The 19885-nt window shown below is 31.8% G+C and overlaps 1 protein-coding gene across 10 annotated transcripts in view; it reads right to left on the reverse strand.

The window, feature by feature from the left end:
* Positions 1–19885, reverse strand: part of LOC145293116 (uncharacterized) — a 327847-nt gene that overhangs the window by 65882 nt on the left and 242080 nt on the right. For 6 of the 10 annotated variants that reach the window (XM_080139504.1, XM_080139499.1, XM_080139501.1 and 3 more), the window contains 2 exons: positions 18653–18826; positions 7004–7021 (listed from right to left, as the gene is read on the reverse strand). In XM_080139504.1, the coding sequence (XP_079995630.1) occupies positions 7004–7021; positions 18653–18826 (192 nt within the window). The remainder of the gene's footprint in view (positions 1–7003; positions 7022–18652; positions 18827–19885) is intronic. The other 4 variants (XM_080139507.1, XM_080139503.1, XM_080139505.1 and 1 more) reach the window with 1 other exon arrangement.

The following is a 19885-nucleotide window of genomic DNA, read 5'->3' on the forward strand; positions in this document are numbered from 1 at the left end:
ACTTTTGTTGTGTCATTCTATACCAAAACTGCGCATATACTTTGAATACGAATGGCTTGTCAATACATATTCTGCAAATAGTTTCTAAATGATAAGATTCCATTCAACCCATAAATAGAACCTTGACATCTTGACGTCTGGTTAAAATGGATTAAGGAATAATAGAAAATAAATGGATGACTACCCCCCCAAAAAAAACTTTCAAAATGAGAAATCTACTCTAGTAGATTTTGCAATTAAATTTTTTAAAAGGATTTTTTTTAAATTTTGCTTTTTCGCATGATATTGCATTTTTTATTCCAATATATATTTGATTGATAGTAAGAAGAAAAAAATTACAATTATGAAAGTTATACTGGAGTGAAATATATGGATATGTATTTATGGAGAGTAGAAAGTGAACCTTGAGTTTACATTCGGTAACCTTGTGGTTCTCACTTCCTATATTTTGTCTTCATATTCCATGAGTGACGTTTCTGAAAAAAAAGGAAAGAATTGCTGTTTTCTATGTTAGAAATATTATATAATATTTGTTGTCGGCTAATTTTGAAGTGTTATTTTTTTTAGCTCCTTAAATCAAGTGGTTTCATGCCTTGTCTGGAGATATTTCCATTAAATTTTTTTTTTAAATAATAAAAAATACAGACCTGCAAAATACTCTCACGATTTTATTATTAAAATAATTGATATAATTTGTGAGGTTCTAAGACTTAAGTATAAACGTGGAAGTTGATAAAAATGAAGGAGTTTCCAAGGTGCTGTTTAAAATAGTCTCTTCTGAAGATGGAATATAGAGTTAAACAACCCAGCATGCCAGAATCCTTTGCCCCAGTTAAGGAGTTTGGGAGGGTGGAGTAGCACTGCTACCACTAACAAGTGTACAGCTTGATAAATAGACTTTTACCAAAATACTCAGCATATTTTAAGCAATTGTCTCATGGAGCTTCTCAAACTCACTAGCCTGGAATGAATTTAGCAGAGAATTGGGTTAGCTATCATCCGTTAAAATGAACACAAATTCAGCACCCCATCCGCTCAAAAAAAAAATAAATCGGAATTAGACTGGAATTTGGCTTCCAGATATATCAAGAAAGCAAAAACGTACTAATTTACAAGTAAAGATAATATTTTGAATTAAAAGCTATAAATTTAAGGGACAGCAAGTCAAAGAAAATAGAATTATATCATCTGTTTTCCATGCTGGCATGTGTTGGGTGGCTTTTGGAAATTAACTTCCAAACTAACCTATCCCTGGTCAAGTTTTTATTTATCCCTTTTATCACTGCCTTGTTTTCTTTAATCAACTGAGCATGATACCTCAACTGTTTTACATCTAACCCAAGTACTTTCATCCAGTTTTTCAATGTGGCCAAACCAACAAAGTCATGTTCTGCACATAATGCTGTTTTCACTCATCAATTATAGATATTACATTTTGGCAATAAATGATACAAAAAAGTGGGTTGATATGATGTAAAAACTGACAAACTGAACCTTGTACTATTCTTAAGAAACTGGTTATTTCTCAATGAAGAAAAATAGTTTGTATAAAGGAAGAGACATTAATTTTATTTCATTCAATTCCCTCTAATCATTTCTGATATTGTTTTTATTGTAGCAACGTGCATTTTTTTTTTTTTTTGAAGTGGTGGTGGGGATTTGACAATGTTTGTACTGTTATCTTACCTAATTATTTTAGTAAGAAAATGCTGCAAGGTTTGTGTGTGTGTGTGTGTGTGTGTGTGTGAAAATGATAGTTTCAGTACTATTTTTTCTGCCCCCCCCTCCCATTTATATTTTTTCCTCGTGCTTTCTTTTTTAACCATTAAAACTTAATATTTTTCACCATCATACTGGCACAGATAATATTTCTTAATTTGTAAATTTAAACTTTAAAAAAATGCAGACTTTGTTATGAAGTTTAAATCTCTATAAATATGATACGTATATGTAATGCTTTAAAAAAAATAAATAAATAAAAATAAAAAAATACAATGTCAATTCAAGGATATCCTGAACAGAGGAGAAGGGAGAAGATATAGGTTAATAAAATGAGTTTTTTTTTTTTTAAATTAGATATTTTAATACAATGCTATTTATATTTAGGAGTGGGCACCTCTTAATAGACTGATAACTCAGTAAATCGTTTCTGACACCACAACTGTCAGCCTGCTGTCAACAAATGTGCAACTTTTACAATATATAAGGAATTTAATTTTGTTTACCATTGAAGTTAAGGACTTCTGATTCATGTGTTACATAAAAAATCTGTTGAACTACTTTATAATAAATGCATTTGTGTATGTGGCACAGATTTATGAAATATAAAACTTCATTCTATAATTGTTACTAATTTTCGTGTGTATGTATGCTTCTCGACTATGTGAAACTTATACAATTTATTAATCGATTATTTTTTATGGAAATAACTCCAGATAAGGCATGAAACCACTTGATGTAAGAGCTAGCTAGAAAAAAAAAAGACTTCAAGGTCAAAAACTAGCCAATGATACGTGTTAGATAAGATTCTGACCCAGAAAACAGTAATCCTACTCCACTTTGTCAGAAACATCGCTCATGGAATGTAAGAACACAAGGACAAAATAATGGAAGCGAGTTAAAAAAGTAAAATCAAATTTTGAAAAATTTAATTACAAAATTAAATTTACCACAATGCATTTCATTTTTGTATACATGTCAGCTATTTTAATTTTTTGTTAATAAGTAAAAATGAAATTAATTACTTTATGACCCTTCAAAACATGAAAGGAATTTGGAAGCATTTAAACTGTCAAAAAACAAATCATTTAGATTGGCTTTAAAATTCTTACCAAATCCTCATGTTTTAAAAGATCAAGTTTTGGAAGCTATTTGCATCCAATCATTTTATAAGTAAAGATTAAACATAACAGTAATTAGTTATAGTTTCATAACAATATTTTTTATTAATTTAATGACTAAACGATGTTGTAATAAATTAAAATTTTAAAATATAATTTAAATAATTTTTTAGTAAAAAAAAAAAAAATATTATACATATATCACAGCATTAAAAAGGTGGGGGAATAGGGCAAACAAAAATGACAGTAAATAGACTCCCCGGGAATACCTGGTAGGTACAGTTAGTTAATAAAATCCTTTTTATGTTTTGACTTTATTGATAATTTTTTTTTACAAGTAATAAGCAATATTTATTTTTGATTTTTTTTTTGTTTTCTTACAATTCCAATAGTTATTTTATTTATTTATTTTTTTCTGCAGTGGAGGGGGTATTGATAAGTATTATTTATCATTGATTTATTATAGTCTATGAAGCATGTTTTTTTTTTATCTGCTCGGTAAGGATCGCGTTTGAAGTTTTGCTTCACTTCCCAATCTTTGATAGTGGTAGCAAAACAATAGGACCTTCTTTTCTGCAACTGATCATGGTTGGGGTTTTAACCCTCTAATGTTGTGTTTTTTGGTTGCTAGAATTAGTGGTGATAGGGCAAGGCTCTTTTTTTTTTTTTTTTTTTTTTTTAAATCAAGATCTAATGGTCGACTCTGGTTAGCCTTTGTCATGACTATAGGGTCACTTCCAGAGGAGAGAAAGTTTACACCATTACTTAACTCTTCCCGCCTGGTGTATAAATGGGTTGAGGGACCCTTTTTATCCTGGGTGCTGGCCTGTCAGTATGTAGATTTATTTTTACTCATTTTTTATTAGTTAGTTCCTCCTTGTCCACGACTTATTTGGTATTAGAAGCTGCTCTCTTTAAATAGAGGGAGTGTTCCCCCGTTCGCAACCCGAGGATCATGCTGAATGGTTTGAGGGGACAGCATACCATGCTTTTGAATATTTGGTCAGGATTTACTTCTGATGAGAAATACCTTCATGTCAGAACCTCTGACAAACCACTGTACAGAGAGATCTTAAACACGCAAGGGTAGTATCTAGCAGGCATTCAGTTTCTCTCCCATATGTTTGTAGTATGATAATATATGAGAATTGACACGTGGTCAACAATGGTTGATGATATGTCTTACATTGAGAGAAATGATACTATGAATGTGTAATGCAAATCTTAAAGACAGGCTTAGATCTGATGGTCTCAGAGGAAGATTAATTTGAACAGCATAGAGCCATGTGTGCAGAATATAATTCGATAGTGTGACCACATTGAAAGAATGAATGACTTAGTAAAATGTAAACTCGTTAAGGCAGCAGCATTATTTGACAGGAAAATATGAACATGAGAAAGTGGGATAAATAAAGACCTGTGCACAGATAGGTTAGTTTGGAAGTCAATTTCTAGAAGCTAGCATGTAAAACCGATATTAAACCGTTCTTTTGGTTGTTTTTTGGACTATTATCCCTATCAATATTGATTTCTCTATATAAATAGAGATGTTAATGAGGACAATAAACCAAAGAAATTCAATGGGAACAAGAACCAACAAATCATTCTAGCCATAACTCTAAATACCAACATCAAAATGTGAGAAAGGTCAGATCCAAAACAATATGACATGATCAAATAGGAAGAGATGAGGGAGGGGAAGGAGATATCAGATGAAAGCAATTGTGTGTCAGGTCAACTAGAGATTAAACATGTCATTTGAAGTGTTTGATGTGCTTTTAATTTATGAAGAGAATCAAAGGAACCAGATAGAAATTTAATCTATCTAAATATGCTAAGAGAGAAAAAAAGGAACCACAATCTAATTACAACATGGAAAAAAAAGACAAGGTCAGGTTTTAATATGAGGTGTTCTAAATAAATTCACAACACTTTTCACTGATGCTGTAATTTACACCACCTTTTAATTTCACTGTTCCCTCACCTCCCAAATAATTCTTTAAAGCTGAGAGAACAGAATGAAGTACTTTAATGAAATGTGCTTTAATGGTGTGCCCTCAACATAAACACATCCAACTAATCCTACAAGCAGCAAAATCTCACTACTTCACTGTAGAGATCCTCTGATGGTGGAGAATCTTCTAGTCTAAAAGTTTCTTCCCCTAAACTGCTATTTCCTCTCTGTATCTTGCTTCCCCAACTGTACTAATATTCAAAAGTTTAAGTGTATGTAAACAGACATTTCGCTGCTCAACTCCCTACTTAGAGTGTCCCTAATTCACAGTAGCCCCTTGTGTTTCAGTGACAATTTGTTTTGTTTGGGGTGAATATGAATAATTTTTTTTTTTTTTAATTATTTAATGTAAAATGATATTTAATTTGTGACCTATATCTGTTTTGCAAATTGTCCTATCCCCAACTCATTTAGAATGCATAAAGCTAATCACGGTACAACATGTAATCTGCAGTACACAATTCAAAATTATTACATAAATTCTATTAGAGTATGTGTAAAGAAAGTCGAGAGAAACATTTTTTTGTGGTACTTTTTAAGCATTGATACACAAGTGCAGTAGAATTACAGGTAGGCTCAGTGACGATGAGTTTATGTCAAGTTTAAGACAATGGAGATGGATAGCAAATCAGATGTGAAGAAAGTATACCTGGATGGCAAAGTTATTGAGGTTGCTAAAAAGTTTTGTTACCTTGACGATACCATTGGAGCACAGGGAGGAGCAGATGCTAGTATCATTGCAAGAAGTAGGAGTGGTTTGAGTAAGCTTAGGAAACTTTGGCCATTACTAACCAGTAGAGCATTACCATTGTTGATGAAGGAAAGAGTATTAGATAAGTGTGATGATCTATGGAAATGAAATGTGGTTAGTGAAGGTTGAGGAAATGTGTTGCATGGAGAGAAATGATATGAGAATATGATGGATGTGTAAAGACATGCTTAGTTTTGATGACCTGAGAGGAAGATTAAATCTAGACAGTAGAGGGAGAGGTTTGCAAAACAGGAGACTTTGATGGCATGGTTACATTGAAAGAAATAGTTGGCTTAGTAGATGTAAAATAAGTAGCAGCGTTAGATGAAGAAAACATTAGATGAAGTGGGGGTGAAGGATAGATTTCAGAGAAAGAGATAAATTCGTTTGAGTTAATTTCTAAAAGCTGTGCAACAACACCTGCCAGAATGTATAATAGATATTAAACAAAATGTTTTTTTCTTTTTTTTATCAATTATTCTTTAAATATTATGTCTTATTTATACTCGTGTGTCACTACTTATGAATGCCAAAACTTGATGGTTTAAGGATTAATGAAATGAAAAGATTGTCACTTAAAAGATGAAGGATTGAGAATGATTTCTGGGACGAAATATTTGATTTTGGAAACGATTTATGACAAGAGTGTCTACATTGGACTTGAAGACAATCATGTTATAATCTGCTGATAAGCAGTCTCGTGGATACGTATTCCATAGACGGGAAGTCCTTGCAAAGAAGCTCCATTTGTGGAAATGCCATCTGATGCTAGACACGAAGGATTCGTTTGGTCATTTTGTTTTATATCAACCTTTTTCGGCTTATTTAATGCTGAATTCAGTAATTTGGGAAAAAGTTTTTATGCTTCAAGTTCTTTATATCTTCAAATATTTAATCATGGTGTTTGGTTTAGTTGTTTGTAAAGGAAAATTATTTTTTTGACATTGCAGAGCATGATTGAGTTTTGCAAAGGGAAAGAAAATAAACAATAACATCAATGTTCGGTGCATTTTAGTACACAGAGGAAGTTTATAATGTGCGTGTGCAAGAGACATGATGAACTTTGATTTTTTCTTTCATTTTTAAACTTAAAAATTGAGAGAGAATAGGTTACTAGAAAACTTGATAAATTACGGTTAAAAGACAAACTACTTTCAACAATATTTGTTTAAATATTTGATGCCCATATAAACAAACATGGAGGTGGAATGCAGTTGGTGTAAAGATAGAAATATTAAATAGATGTGGAAACCTTTTGGTGTGTGTGTGTGAAAAATGATAACATTTGTTATCAAGAAACGTTGGGTGGAATTACTGAGAAGAGAGTCAAGAAATGATCGAGTGGGGGTCAGGTTCATACGGATGATAAAGGGGGACAGAATGCAAGAAAATGATTACCTCTTCTGTGGACTCCGTCTATAATTAACAGAAAAGACCAAGAAAAAAAACTCAAAACACAAATAAAACAAGTAAATAGGAAACGTTTTTTTACATGCCTTTGTAACAGTTAAAACGCCCCAAGCTTGCATGCTTATAACTGTCACTGTAAAAGAAAGACATGACCAATTATCATGTCAAAGTATTTTGAAAAAGATAAATGACTACATGTCAAATTATTAAGGTACCTTTCTATAGTAGTACATTCATATGACCGACTATGCAGTTGAAAGTAGAGATTATGAGAAGTAAAGTTTTGTAGAAGTTAAAGTTGGATTTTTTTTTTTGTTAGGAATTCGATGTAAGAATCTAAAATTTATTTTTACAATCAACTTTAGAGTATTTTTTCTTCCAATAAATTTTTTTACATAGGCATCACGGCCAAGAGGCCACTCGAGGATAAGGATGAAAGAGTGTACAGTAGAAATTGGACAATATAGTAAGCGTTAGTAAATGGAAATTCGATAAATTTGTTAAGTGGACCGGCTAATCAAGAACTTGTTTATGTTAGACTTGAAGACAACCATAATGTAGTCAGCTGGAAAGCAGGAAAACGGAAGACAATTTCACAGGCGTGCAGTTCTAAGAAAGAAGCTTTGTTCATGGAATCTACGTTTAGGTTTAGGCACAGATAATGAGTGGGGGGACTTATTAATAGTGTTTTCAGCTAAACGAGTGTTTCTTGTGAAAGTTTGGCGAGGGGGGACCATAGACTGAAGCTCAGTCGAACACTTTCCATGAAAATAATGATACAGCAGAGACAAACTTGCAACATCTCTTCTGTGAGATAGAGGTTGCAGGGAAGAGAAAAGAACATCTTCAACGAGGCTACGAAGTCTATTTTGAATTCTATCAAGGCAGGACAAGTCCTTTCTAGCAGCTCCTGCCCAGATGTGGCAACAGTATTCCATCCCTGGACGTACCTAGCTCTTATATAGATAGAGAATTGCATTAGCAGTGAGATATCTACTGGATCGATAGAAGGATCCCACCATTTTTCCAGCGGCCTTGGCAACAGATTTGATGTACGAGTTCCATTTAAGATCAGGAGTAAAGGTCAAGCTTGTCAAAACTTGAGGCCTCCTCAAGACGAGAGCCATTCATTTCAACTGATGGATCAGAATGTTGATGATGTAAAGAGAGAAGCTTGGTTTTAGATGCATTAAAAGTAACCAGCCACTCCTTTCCCCATTGTACCACGTGCTCAAGATCAGAGGAGAGAGAATCGGAGAGAACTTGGTCATTTACTGTCTTAGATGTGCTACCATAAATGGTAGTGTCATCAGTATAAATGTTTATAAATGATGTAAGGATGTAATTTGGAAGATCATTAATGTAGATCAGGAAAAGAGTTGGGCCCCAGGATGGACCCCTGAGGGACGCCAGCAGTAATACTGTGAGCTTCTGATTTTTGCCCCTCAACTACTACTCTTATGAACCTATCAGAAAGTAATGATTTAATAATTAAGACATTTCCAGCTATACCATAGCTAGAGATCTTGTGAAGTAAACATTTATGCCATACCCTATCAAAGGCCTTTGATATGTCAAGAGCAATTGCCCTAGAAAGGTTGCCTCCGTCGAGAGATTTGCTAATCTTATGAGATATAACTGTAAGTACATCTGTTGTAGATCTAGCAGAACGAAAACCATATTGCATATCACCAAGAAGGTTATTTTTGCTGAGATGGTTGATTACTTCTGTATTTAACAAATTCCAGCAACTTACTCATGACGCACAGGAGACTTATTGGCCTGTACTGAGAGGGGGATGAGTGATCACCTGAATTCTTAAATACAGGGCATACTGATGAGATTTTCCAGGGTGATGGGAAGCAATTCTCCTTAAGACAACATTTAAACAGTTTTTTAAGTATGGACACTAGTTCTGGTTGAAGTTTTTGTGAGTACTATAATTGGAATACCGTCAGGGCCAGTTGCTTTGCTGGAATCAAGGTTTTTGATTAGCTTGGCAACATCAAGTACAGATATATGTATATCACATAGTGTGTTTTCTGATACAGGAGGAAATATTGGGGGTTAGCGGCCTTGGTCACAAAGGGTAGAATTAGCTGCAAAGTTCTTGGCAAGGAGTTTGGCTTTGTCTGATGCTGACGAAATTACCTCAGGTCCATTGATGATAGTTGGGATAGAGCACACGCTTCTATTCAGGATTCTGTTTGCTATTTGCCAAAACTGGTGGGAACCAAGCCGCTGCTCAGCTACTTTTGACTTGACGGACTGAACATACAACTCTTACATTCTTTATTACTTTCTTACAATGGTTGCTCGCAGTCCTGAAAGTGGCTTTAGTTTCCATACATCTATTATGTTGGAAGCAGTGGAAAAAGTGATTTCTGTGCGGAATGGCAGCAGCACATTCTGGAGAGAACCATGGTTGGCTACTAGGTTTTTGTTGGAACTTTTTTGAAGGTATGAAACGGTTTATACCTACAATTAACCATTCCGTCAGGTCTGATACTATAGAGGACACATCCTTTTTAAACATGGAATGCAGAGGTAGAGCCGATATAAATGTATGGAAGCTATCCCAGTCAGCATTAGTGTATTGATATATTGTACGATAGAGAGGTATGTCTGGGGACTTATTACAATTCATTTTTATCTTAATTGATACAACAGAGTGGTCAGAAGATCCAAGAGGAGACAGAACAGAAACTGAACATAGTTCAGGGCAAGTTGTGAGAAAAAGGCCCAGTAGACTCACATACTGGCTGTCATTGTCAGGCACACGGGTGGGTTCGTGAACAATCTGAGTGAGGTCATAGGCAATGGAGAAATCATGACAGAACCTCCCCTCATCATCGGTCTTGTTTGAGTGGGTCAACCATTCGACGTTGTGAACATTGAAGTCTCCACATATGTGAATGTTAGCTGAAGGATAAGCAGATAGGACTTGTCCAATTTTCTCAGATATGCTTTTAAAGATAGAAAAATAAAAACCCACTAAAAAAATAAAACCCATTATTAAAATTATGATGCTACATAAGAGAATTTGAACCAACACCAGTAAGTAGTAATTAAGTTAGTTAGTGTGAATTTTAACAAGGTTCACTCTAAGTGCATTTCAGAAAGACCCAGAGCTGTAAAACAGAATTGTTCTCAGGATTGAACGAAAGATGGATGATAAAGCAGGGGCAAGAAATTAAACTCTGTAGACAAAACATAACAGAAGAATACAAGAATGTTATATTTTTGAGTGAGATAAATAAAGGTTTTCAGTTCAGTCTCTCTGTTCGAAGCGGTGTGAAGGAGATGCATCCAAATGATGTAAGAAAACTGATAATCTCGGTGAATGTTATCGATGCCCGTGTTGTGTCACACATTTCTGAGTTGAGAAATAATTTAGTTTCAGTCTCTCTTTCCTTAAGTCCATTCTTTCAAATAAAACCCCGAAGAAAGCTCAGCATACGTCTCATGTCTTTCCTGCATGAGAAGTTATATTTGTCTTAGCTAAACAGATGATTGCTGACAGTGAAGAGAAACATTGCCAGACAAGGAAAGAAAAGATCATGTATAAACAAGCGCATACAGACTTGATTCTATTTTTTTTTTTTTTTTTTTTTTACTTGGGAGTCACCACTTAAATCAAGGCCAGAAGGTCACTCGAGGATAAGGCTAATGAATGTAAGGTGGTAATGTTGTAATCACTAATCGTGTAAATTGGGTAAAATTTGAACTCTTAAACTAAGAGTAGAATATCCCTTTAGAATCCCTTTTTACAGACATCTTAATTAAAAGTAAAAAAAAATTAAAAATAATACTATATTAGATGGACATATTGAAAAGGATATAACATGCAATGAGAACAACCTAACACTGGTAGATTAAATAAAGTGTTCAATTTAAAACTCTCAGAAAATTCATCAGCTTCAACAAAAGCTTTCTGAAGTAGAACAGTTCAAAGGTTGTGAGCATAACAGCAATCAAGTGTTACATTGGGATATAGAGACCTTATTTAAATGATGATGAATATTATGAGTAGTGGTGGGACGATTAATCGGAATCGTTAATCGTAAGAATCGTGTATTTTGGGAGGTATCGGAATCGGAATCGCATTGTTAAAAAATACCTTAATTTTCCGATTCCTTCATTACGATTCTTTTAGTCTGATGTTGAAAAAAAGAAAAAAATTTCCTGATATTTCTAACCGCAAGAGAGAAATGTAGCATGTTATAAAAAGAAACCAAAGAAATTCATTATTAACAGGGCAATGCTTAGTGCCTCTCCCTTACAAGGTTCATTCATTCAGATCTATTGTAATCAAAACTACAAAAGAGTTAACTTGAAAAGAAGTATGCAGGGCTCTACATTGCGAGTAAAAAAAAAAAAAAAAAAAAAAAACGCTTATCTTTTTGGCGACTGTTTTTTTTTTACTGACAAATCTTCTAATAGTGAATGAAAATGCTTTTTCAACTTATATTTTCTTCAAATAAAACGAGCAAAGTCAAATTATTTAAACAGTAAAAGGTTTAATAGAACAATATACTTTTTTTTCTTTTTTTAAAAGAAGGCTTTTGAAAGAAATATCTCTAAAATGAAATTGATCACGTTGTATTATTTCGCAAAATTTTGACAGTAGTCGGCTTCTTTTGAAGTTTCAAAAAAATCGACCCCATACCTATCTCTTCCAAGCCTAAAGTTATTAAATAACCCCTTCGTTAATTTAAGGGTAATTAATTCAATTCAGTCAAGTTGTTTTTTTTTTAAATTTCATTGAAATAAAATCCATTATTTTTTTTTTTTTCTCCAGAAAGATAAAACCCTGAATTTGATTATATTAAAAGCAGAATAATATAATCTTTTTTCTAGAATTATAAATTGAAAATTTAAAAAAAAGTGTTTGGCGCAGTTTTTTTGCCGAATGAAAAAGAAATTAATATATATTTTTTAAAAGATTTTGTAATCAATTAATTTTTATGTCTAAATAATATTTACGATTAATTAAATAATTTCATTTTAAAAAGTATTTATAAATAGAATTTTACTTAAGACTTATAGTTTAGCAATATTGAACCGCATCAATCATGTGTGAATTGAACACAGTCAACCAAAAAAAAAAAAAATTCAAAAGAAAATGCATTATGTAAACTTTTATACATTGGTTTCAAAAATTAAATTCTATAAGTTTTTTTTGTTAACTACTGGTTGGTACAATTTACCACCCCATCCCTTTATATTTTTTTCTTTTTGTCTTTTTTAGCAGATTATTTTCAATTAATTATCCAAATAAGTGACTAGTTTTAAAACAAAATTTAATAGTAAATTATTTGTTTACAGATAAACTGAATTTTCTAATATGGCCCAAAGTCCAAAGAAAATCTTGCATGGAAACTTTTTGAAGTTGATGAAAATGATGAGTTGAAAGCCATTTGCAAAGTCTGTCAAATTAAAATATCGCGAGGAATAAAACCATCTAACATGACCACAACCAACATGTTAAAACATTTAACTATGAAGCATCCAAATGAATTGGAGGTGCAAAATAAAAAAGAAAAGGAACAAAAAATTACCAACTAGTCACTCAGAGCAGTTTTATTAGTGAGGGTCGAAATCGCAGTGTCATTTTTTTTTTTTTTTTTTTGCCTAAGTCACCATCTAGGTGTCACCAAATTTTTTTAACCCTCCTTAACTTCAAAGAGTAAATACAATATATACAACTAAAAAAATAATTTTTAAAAATGCTGATTCTATTCATGAAAAATTCTTTTAACTAGAAATTAAAACTTAGGTAAAGATAGTTGACTGACAGCAACAGGAGCACTGGTTAACTACTGAACCACGTGGAAAGGTGTAGGGGAGGAAAAAAGGAAATTAAATGATGATAATAAATTAGGATAACCGTCTTTGAAAGGCACTAAACTCCTAAAATTTATTTCTTAAAAATTTTAAGCGGCATTCCCCGGCGATTTTAAAGCACTCTCTCTCAAAAAAAAAAAAAAAAAAAAAAAGATTTGATTTTTTAAGTTTGGGAAAGATATATTTATTATAACCGAATTCCTGTATGAAGACTGGATCTACTTTATTGGACGTTAATTTGAGAGATAAGTAATTTTTCAATGTTTAATATGTTTTTAAAGTTTCAATTATCAATTAAATTTTTTCATTGCGTTTTTATTTTCAATTTATTTAAAAAAAAAAAAAAAACAGGGTTTAAAATGTATTTTTCAAGGTAACAAGCTTCGAAATAAGTCTAATTAAAAAAAAATCACTTAATTTTTAATTTCGACAACCCTGAGAATTTAATTATTAAAAAAATATTGAAATGTGACATTTTTTTTATTTAACATTTCTATTAGTTCAATTAATTTTCTTTCAATAATTCATTTCACTCAACAAACATCACCATTTTTTTTTTCATTTTTTTTAAATCTTTTTCTGTAATTTTGGTAATTATGTTTGCTCAATTTTATCTAGTATTTCATTTGTTTTTGATAGTGGTATCATTTTTATATGTGTTCCTTTGATATACCCTATTTCAAAATTAGTTTGGCTAAACTTATTCTTCACGTTAAAAACAACGTGTAAAAGCAATGAAAAAGTAAGAAAAAACAATAGGTGTTAACTACTCTTTGTGAATTATGGAGGTCTGAAGAACTGCCGTCACAAATACAACTATCAATAGCCAAACAAAAATCGTTTTTTAAATTCCTTTAATTGTAACTTTTCGCTATACCTACCTTTTGGTATAAAACACAAAAACTTTCGATTAATGGTATTTCTCAAATATGGTCGTTAACTTTGGAAGGGTTATTTTGTATCTACAGCGCCATGTCACGTGGTATATTGTTTTTTTTCATTACGCACGTTCATTTATAAATTATTAAATTAAATATTTATCTTTTTTATATTTAATTAGTATATATTTTCTTTCTCTTCCGCTATATTTTTTTTATTTAATTCATTAAATCTGTTAATTATGAGGACCAAAATAATGAATCGTGTTAATTTATTCTCTAATTTTCTTGTTTTTGTTCTGTTATATAAATTCTATTTTATTTGTTTTTGCTCTGAAGGATAAGTTCTATTTTCTTTGGGTTTTTTTTTTTCTGTATTCCAATTAAGTAAAATAAATTTTCTCTAAAATAAATTTTGCTAATTTTTCCGTTTAGTTTACTATATAATAATTTTATTTAAACCCAAACACGACGGTGTAGACATAAAATATCTCTTCCAAAGTTAGGGAACATATTTGGGAACTACCGACCATAAGTATAAAACTACCTGGTATATTTCAAAACAATAATTCCCTAGGAATCGGAATCGTACTTGGTATCGGAATCATTAATCAATATTTTCCTGGAATCGGAATCATATAAAAATTAGGAATCGTCCCAACACTAATGAGAGAATTAAAAATGATGAACAGAATAGAATTTGTTGATTTATGAGGATGATTTATGACAAGTATTTATTGACATTGGATTTGAAGATAAGCAATCCTGTGACATCACATGCATGAAAGAGGAGACATTTAGTCAATTTGATAGATTTTAACAGGACAAGATATGCAAAAGGTTACTCTTAGGTTAACCCAGTAAAGCAAGAATGTAGTGAGAAATGACACTAAGAATGGCCGTCTCATCCAAACATCTAAAGTTTGAGAGAGGTACAAAATGAAACCTAAAATCCTTAATCTTTTCACATTATCAATGTTGTGAGAGAAGCTAACAAATTGTCAAGTTCACTAACAGCCACTGTCATCATCTTGAAAATGTTTTTAAAGTTTATTTATACCAACAGAACCTCATAGAAATGTCACAAAAGTTTCTTAATCAATTTGTATAAATTTACTAGTAGTATTCCTTTTGAAATCATGCCTGTCAAGAGGAATACTGTTAATGTTGTAGAGCTATGAAGAAGCGAGTGGTATAATTAAAATGAGCGACCTTTTAAACTCCAAAATTTATTTTTCTAGACAGTCACCATCATTCTCAGTGCACTTATCGGCAACGAACGATGTCTCAGTTGTAAAAGCCCTTCGTCATCACTGAAATCGACGAACAATCAACTGCATTGGATTCATAAACATTCAACAATGCCAGTGAATGTTGATCAGTTCAATTTTTTCTGCTTGGAGGAATTCAATGACATCTCTGCTTCTGACACATGCCCATAACAGGGACTGCTTTCTTAGAGTCACAAACCGTCAATATCTGCAACAGAGAGGTGAACCTTTCAGGTCATAAATGGATGAATTCAGTCATCATAACAGTGCAATTTTCAATCCTCTCTAATCCATTTGAGCAGAATAAAAATAGGAGTCATTACTTTTGGAATGTCTCATTTTCCCCCATAAAAATAACTGTCATTACCAGCTAAATTTTTTTAGATCAATAAAACGAATGTCAGTTTCTGAAAAGTATTTAAAATTTTACTGTTTTAGTAGATGGACGACAATTTGATTTTAGAAGTGATAATGTACGTCTAAACATGAAATGCCTCAACGTATCATTTAGATTTTATGCGAGAAAATCATTTGTTTTGACAGCTTCCCCATTTTTAAAATCTAAAAGGAAAAAAGAAATATATTTTTCTTCAATAAGAGTAGGTGAAGCACTTTAGCTTTGGTGAGCAATCACCTAGAGATGGTGTCTTGATAAAAAACACTGGTATTCATCTCCAATATCTAAAAGCCGTCCAACACATGCCACCATGCCCGATGGACCTTAAACTAAAGATGGTGAAGATATCCAATTTTATAGGAAAAGAAACAAGAGAAAGCATTTCTATATTTTCTAATTTCAAATTTATAGATATTGTTTTTCTAATTTAATATTTACAGACAATTTTAGTCCTATACATCAAAATGTTCAACATTAAATTAGAATGAAAAATAAGTAAATAAAATGAAGTTGAGGAGAAAAAAATATTGCAGTACTGTGAATGCCAAAACCTCTTTTTGATAAACAAGGTCATATTCAAGTCAGTGATACCAAAAATATAAAATTATCTTACAAAGAATTTATGGGATTCCTGACATTTGCATCATCTTATCAAGAATTACATCAATAAAAGATAAAGAATTATTTGATGAAAACTCATGAGTAATATACAAAAATTTTACAAATAAAAAAAAAAAAAAAAAAAAAAAAAAAAAGAAAAAAAAAGATCAAATCAAGAAAAAATGTATTATTGGATTAATGGTTAATACTGTCAGATCACTTCCATAATCCCTAAAAAACAACAGATATTTAAGTGATAGATTTTTCACATATTATCATGCAAGACCTAGTGCAGTGGTAGCAGTGTCAGAAATTTCGTGAAAATAGTGAATAATTCCACCCCATCTTTCCAAGCTTATAACTCCTCGAAAAATGTAATTCAAGCCCTAATTTTTTTTTTCAATTAAAGGAGTAAGGACCAAGGTTTTATTTAAAAAAAAAAAAAAACAAAACAATGTGTTTTTTTTTTTTTAAAAAGGTTTTAAACTTCGGACTTTACAGGTAAATTTCTAAAAAACTGATTTTTTTTTTGTTTTAAATTTGAATATATTATTTATTGACCTTTTCTCTTCAATTTGTGATATATAAACCTATTAAACATAAATTAATTATTTACTTTTTAATAGACATTTCAAAATGAGAGGCGTAAATTATTCGACCCCCTATCTTTCTAAGCTTATAACTCCTCGAAAAATGTAATTCAAGCCCTAATTTTTTTTTCAATTAAAGGAGCAAGGACCAAGGTTTCATTAAAAAAAAAAAAAAAAAAGACAAAAAGAAAAAATGTGTTCTTATAAAATAAGGTTTTAAACTTCGGACTTTACAGGTAAATTTCTAAAAAACTGATTTTTTTTTTTTGTTTTAAATTTGAATATATTATTTATTGACCTTTTCTCTTCAATTTGTGATATATAAACCTATTAAACATAAATTAATTATTTACTTTTTAATAGACATTTCAAAATGGGGGGGGCGTGAAAATGGGGGGGCGTGAATTTAAAAAAAACGTTTGTCTAAAATATTATATTCGGTTTATTGGAAAGAACATAAAATTTCACATTGACCCTGAAAATATCGTAAAAATAGAATCAATAGAAAAATTTTGATAGATTTTTAAAATTTAAAAATTTAAAAATATTGAGTTTAAAAATTGAAAAATATTGAGTTCAGAAAATTCATTACTGTTTTAAAAAAAAAATAAAAATATTTTTATTACTTTTAAAACAACTGTAATAGTTTATTTTGGAAGTATAATCCATAAAGAAAATAAATAACCCACTTTTAACAGAGAAATTACGAGATTTTTATATTGTATTCGCAGTTTCGTGTTAGGGGTGTCAAAAATTCCTACAAAAATTCTGATACTGCTAGTGCAGTGGTAGTGTCCCTAACATACATGGTTGTGGGTTCAAGCCTTGCTCTGGTCATCGATGCTGATCTGTTCCTCATCACCTCCCCAATTTCTAAAAAAATATTTCACACGTATATGTAGATAGTGGTAAGAGTTAGCTGATGTGCTGACTGTAATATCATACTGGAGGGAGGGAAGTTTTAGAGCAATAACTCAAAGATCTATTTCCCAAGATTTCCAACAATAGCATTTTTGAAAATGTCTTCTCAAACATCAAATTCTTTTTCTCTGCTAGGTTTAGAAAAGTAGTTGTCGATGGACATGTCACAATATCAATACCAGCATTCCATTCTGACCCCAATACTCTTTCTGATCTTTATTAATGATCTACCAAATCATTCATTGATAACGCAACATTTGAAGAGCAAGATCTTTCCAATTCTCTTTCTTCTGATGTTGAGCATGTAGTGCAATGGAGAAAAGGGTGGCTGATTACATTTAATATGTTCAAAACAGTTTCTCTTTTCATCAATGCTCAGATTCCTATTTGACCCCAATTGACATGAGTAGCTTGTCTTTAGCAAGGCTTTGACAAGCTTTTGGAACTGACCTTCAGTCTATACACAAAAGACTTACAAATCCGTTGCTAAGGTCACTGGAAAAACGGTTGAATAATTCTACAGCTCCAGATGCAATCCTCTGTGTATAGGAACAAAATACGTTATAAGATGGAGCACTATTGCCACATTCGAGGGTGGGGTACTCAGAGCATCCTTTCCTGCCTTAACCGAGTACAAAATAGACTTAAAAATCTAGTAGGTAATCTCCTTTTCTCCTCCCTACACCCTCTTTCTCACAGAAGAGATGTTGCTAGTCTTTTTCTACTATAGTTATTTTCATGGCAGTTGCTCTACTCAGCTTAATCTATTTAAATTTAATTCTAATAGTTAATTTTAATTTATTAAAAAAAATAAATAAATAAATAATTATATATATATATATATAAATATATATATATATATATATACACACACACACACACACACACACACACACACTCTTTGAAAGTATTAAATTGATTTTTAGGAGATATGATTTCTTTGCTTTGGAGAAAAACAAAGGTTTTATAATACAAGTAAAAATAAGATGACAAACAAATCTTTGAAATTTCCAGTTAATAGCAAAACTAAAATGACAAAAAAAAAAAAAAAAAAAAAAAAAAAAAAAAAAAAATCACTAAAAGCAAAGCAAAAAAGAAAAAAATTTAAATGATAAACAGATTGAAAGATTTACCTGTAGGTGTGAACCGTCCACTTCAAATCCATTACCGCCAATGGCAGCATAGTAACTGTGTCTCCATGAAGCAATGGGGGGCACAGGTACATCATCGCATTGTTTTAACTGGATAGGTATGGTCACTTGCCAATATATCCGAAGCTGCCCTTCTATTATGTCCTCGCCATTTACCTAATAACAAATATAAATGGAAATGATAAAATGTAGTTTGAAATAAGCAAAATGGTCTAAATCGAAATCCATTCATTAAAACCAGGCACTCCCTTGATCCTAAAGATCATATCACATAATAGTTTCACATCCAAAGTGAGACATGGAGCTTTTATCAAAATCTTTGCATCAACGCCAAAGAGGTGATGGTAACCAAGTGGTAAATGGCAGACTGACACCTTAAGTGTGCTAAGTTTGAATAAAGTTTGTTCTAAAGAAACAGTTCCAGAGATTTTAGTAACTTTCATGTGGTCCCTACTCTAAGTACCCAATGTTTTTCAAGAAAAAATTTTAACTAGAAAGATATCAGGGGAAACAAATGCCAACAATAATCTAATTCATATGAAATGAATGATGCTCAGTATCAACAACAACATCACAATGGTTGTCATCATCTTTTCATTTAGAGATGTTGGCAACCTTCACATGATTCCTCCCATCAGTACCTGATGATTATCTGGAAAGAATTCTAACTAGAAAGACATGGGTAGAAACAAATGCCAACAATAATCATCCGATTCATACAAAATGAAAGAATGATGATCAGCATCAACTCCATTTCATTTCGATCTTCTCCATTCTTACTGCGTTAGGTTTTCATGAACGGAGTTGTAGCAGCCATCAAATTTAAAACATTGAGGCATCACATCAACTATCAGGTTGTTTGGTAGTCAATTTCATTTTTATCCATGCATCAATGTCTTCTCTATTAAAGAATTGTATCACATCTCCACTTAATTCCACTCTTTGAGATTCTAGGATTCCAAAATAGCTTTATCATATTCGGTTTGACATCAGTTTTACCTGCTGGCATGTGATGGACGGCTTTTAGAAATTTCAACCTAACCTATCTCTGGCCAGGTCTTCATCCTTCTTTCACTTATATACACCTTTATCACTTCCTCTCATTTTTCTTGGCCTTTTCTTACCAACTTACCCTGCTACTTCAACTGTTCTCGACCCAATCAAAAAATTCTCATGTATTCTTTGAATGTAACCAAACCAACAATCTCTTGATAA

This window comes from Euprymna scolopes, chromosome 14 (genome assembly GCF_053919585.1).
Source record: "Euprymna scolopes isolate OS-2025 chromosome 14, ASM5391958v1, whole genome shotgun sequence".
NCBI lineage: Eukaryota > Metazoa > Mollusca > Cephalopoda > Sepiida > Sepiolidae > Euprymna > Euprymna scolopes.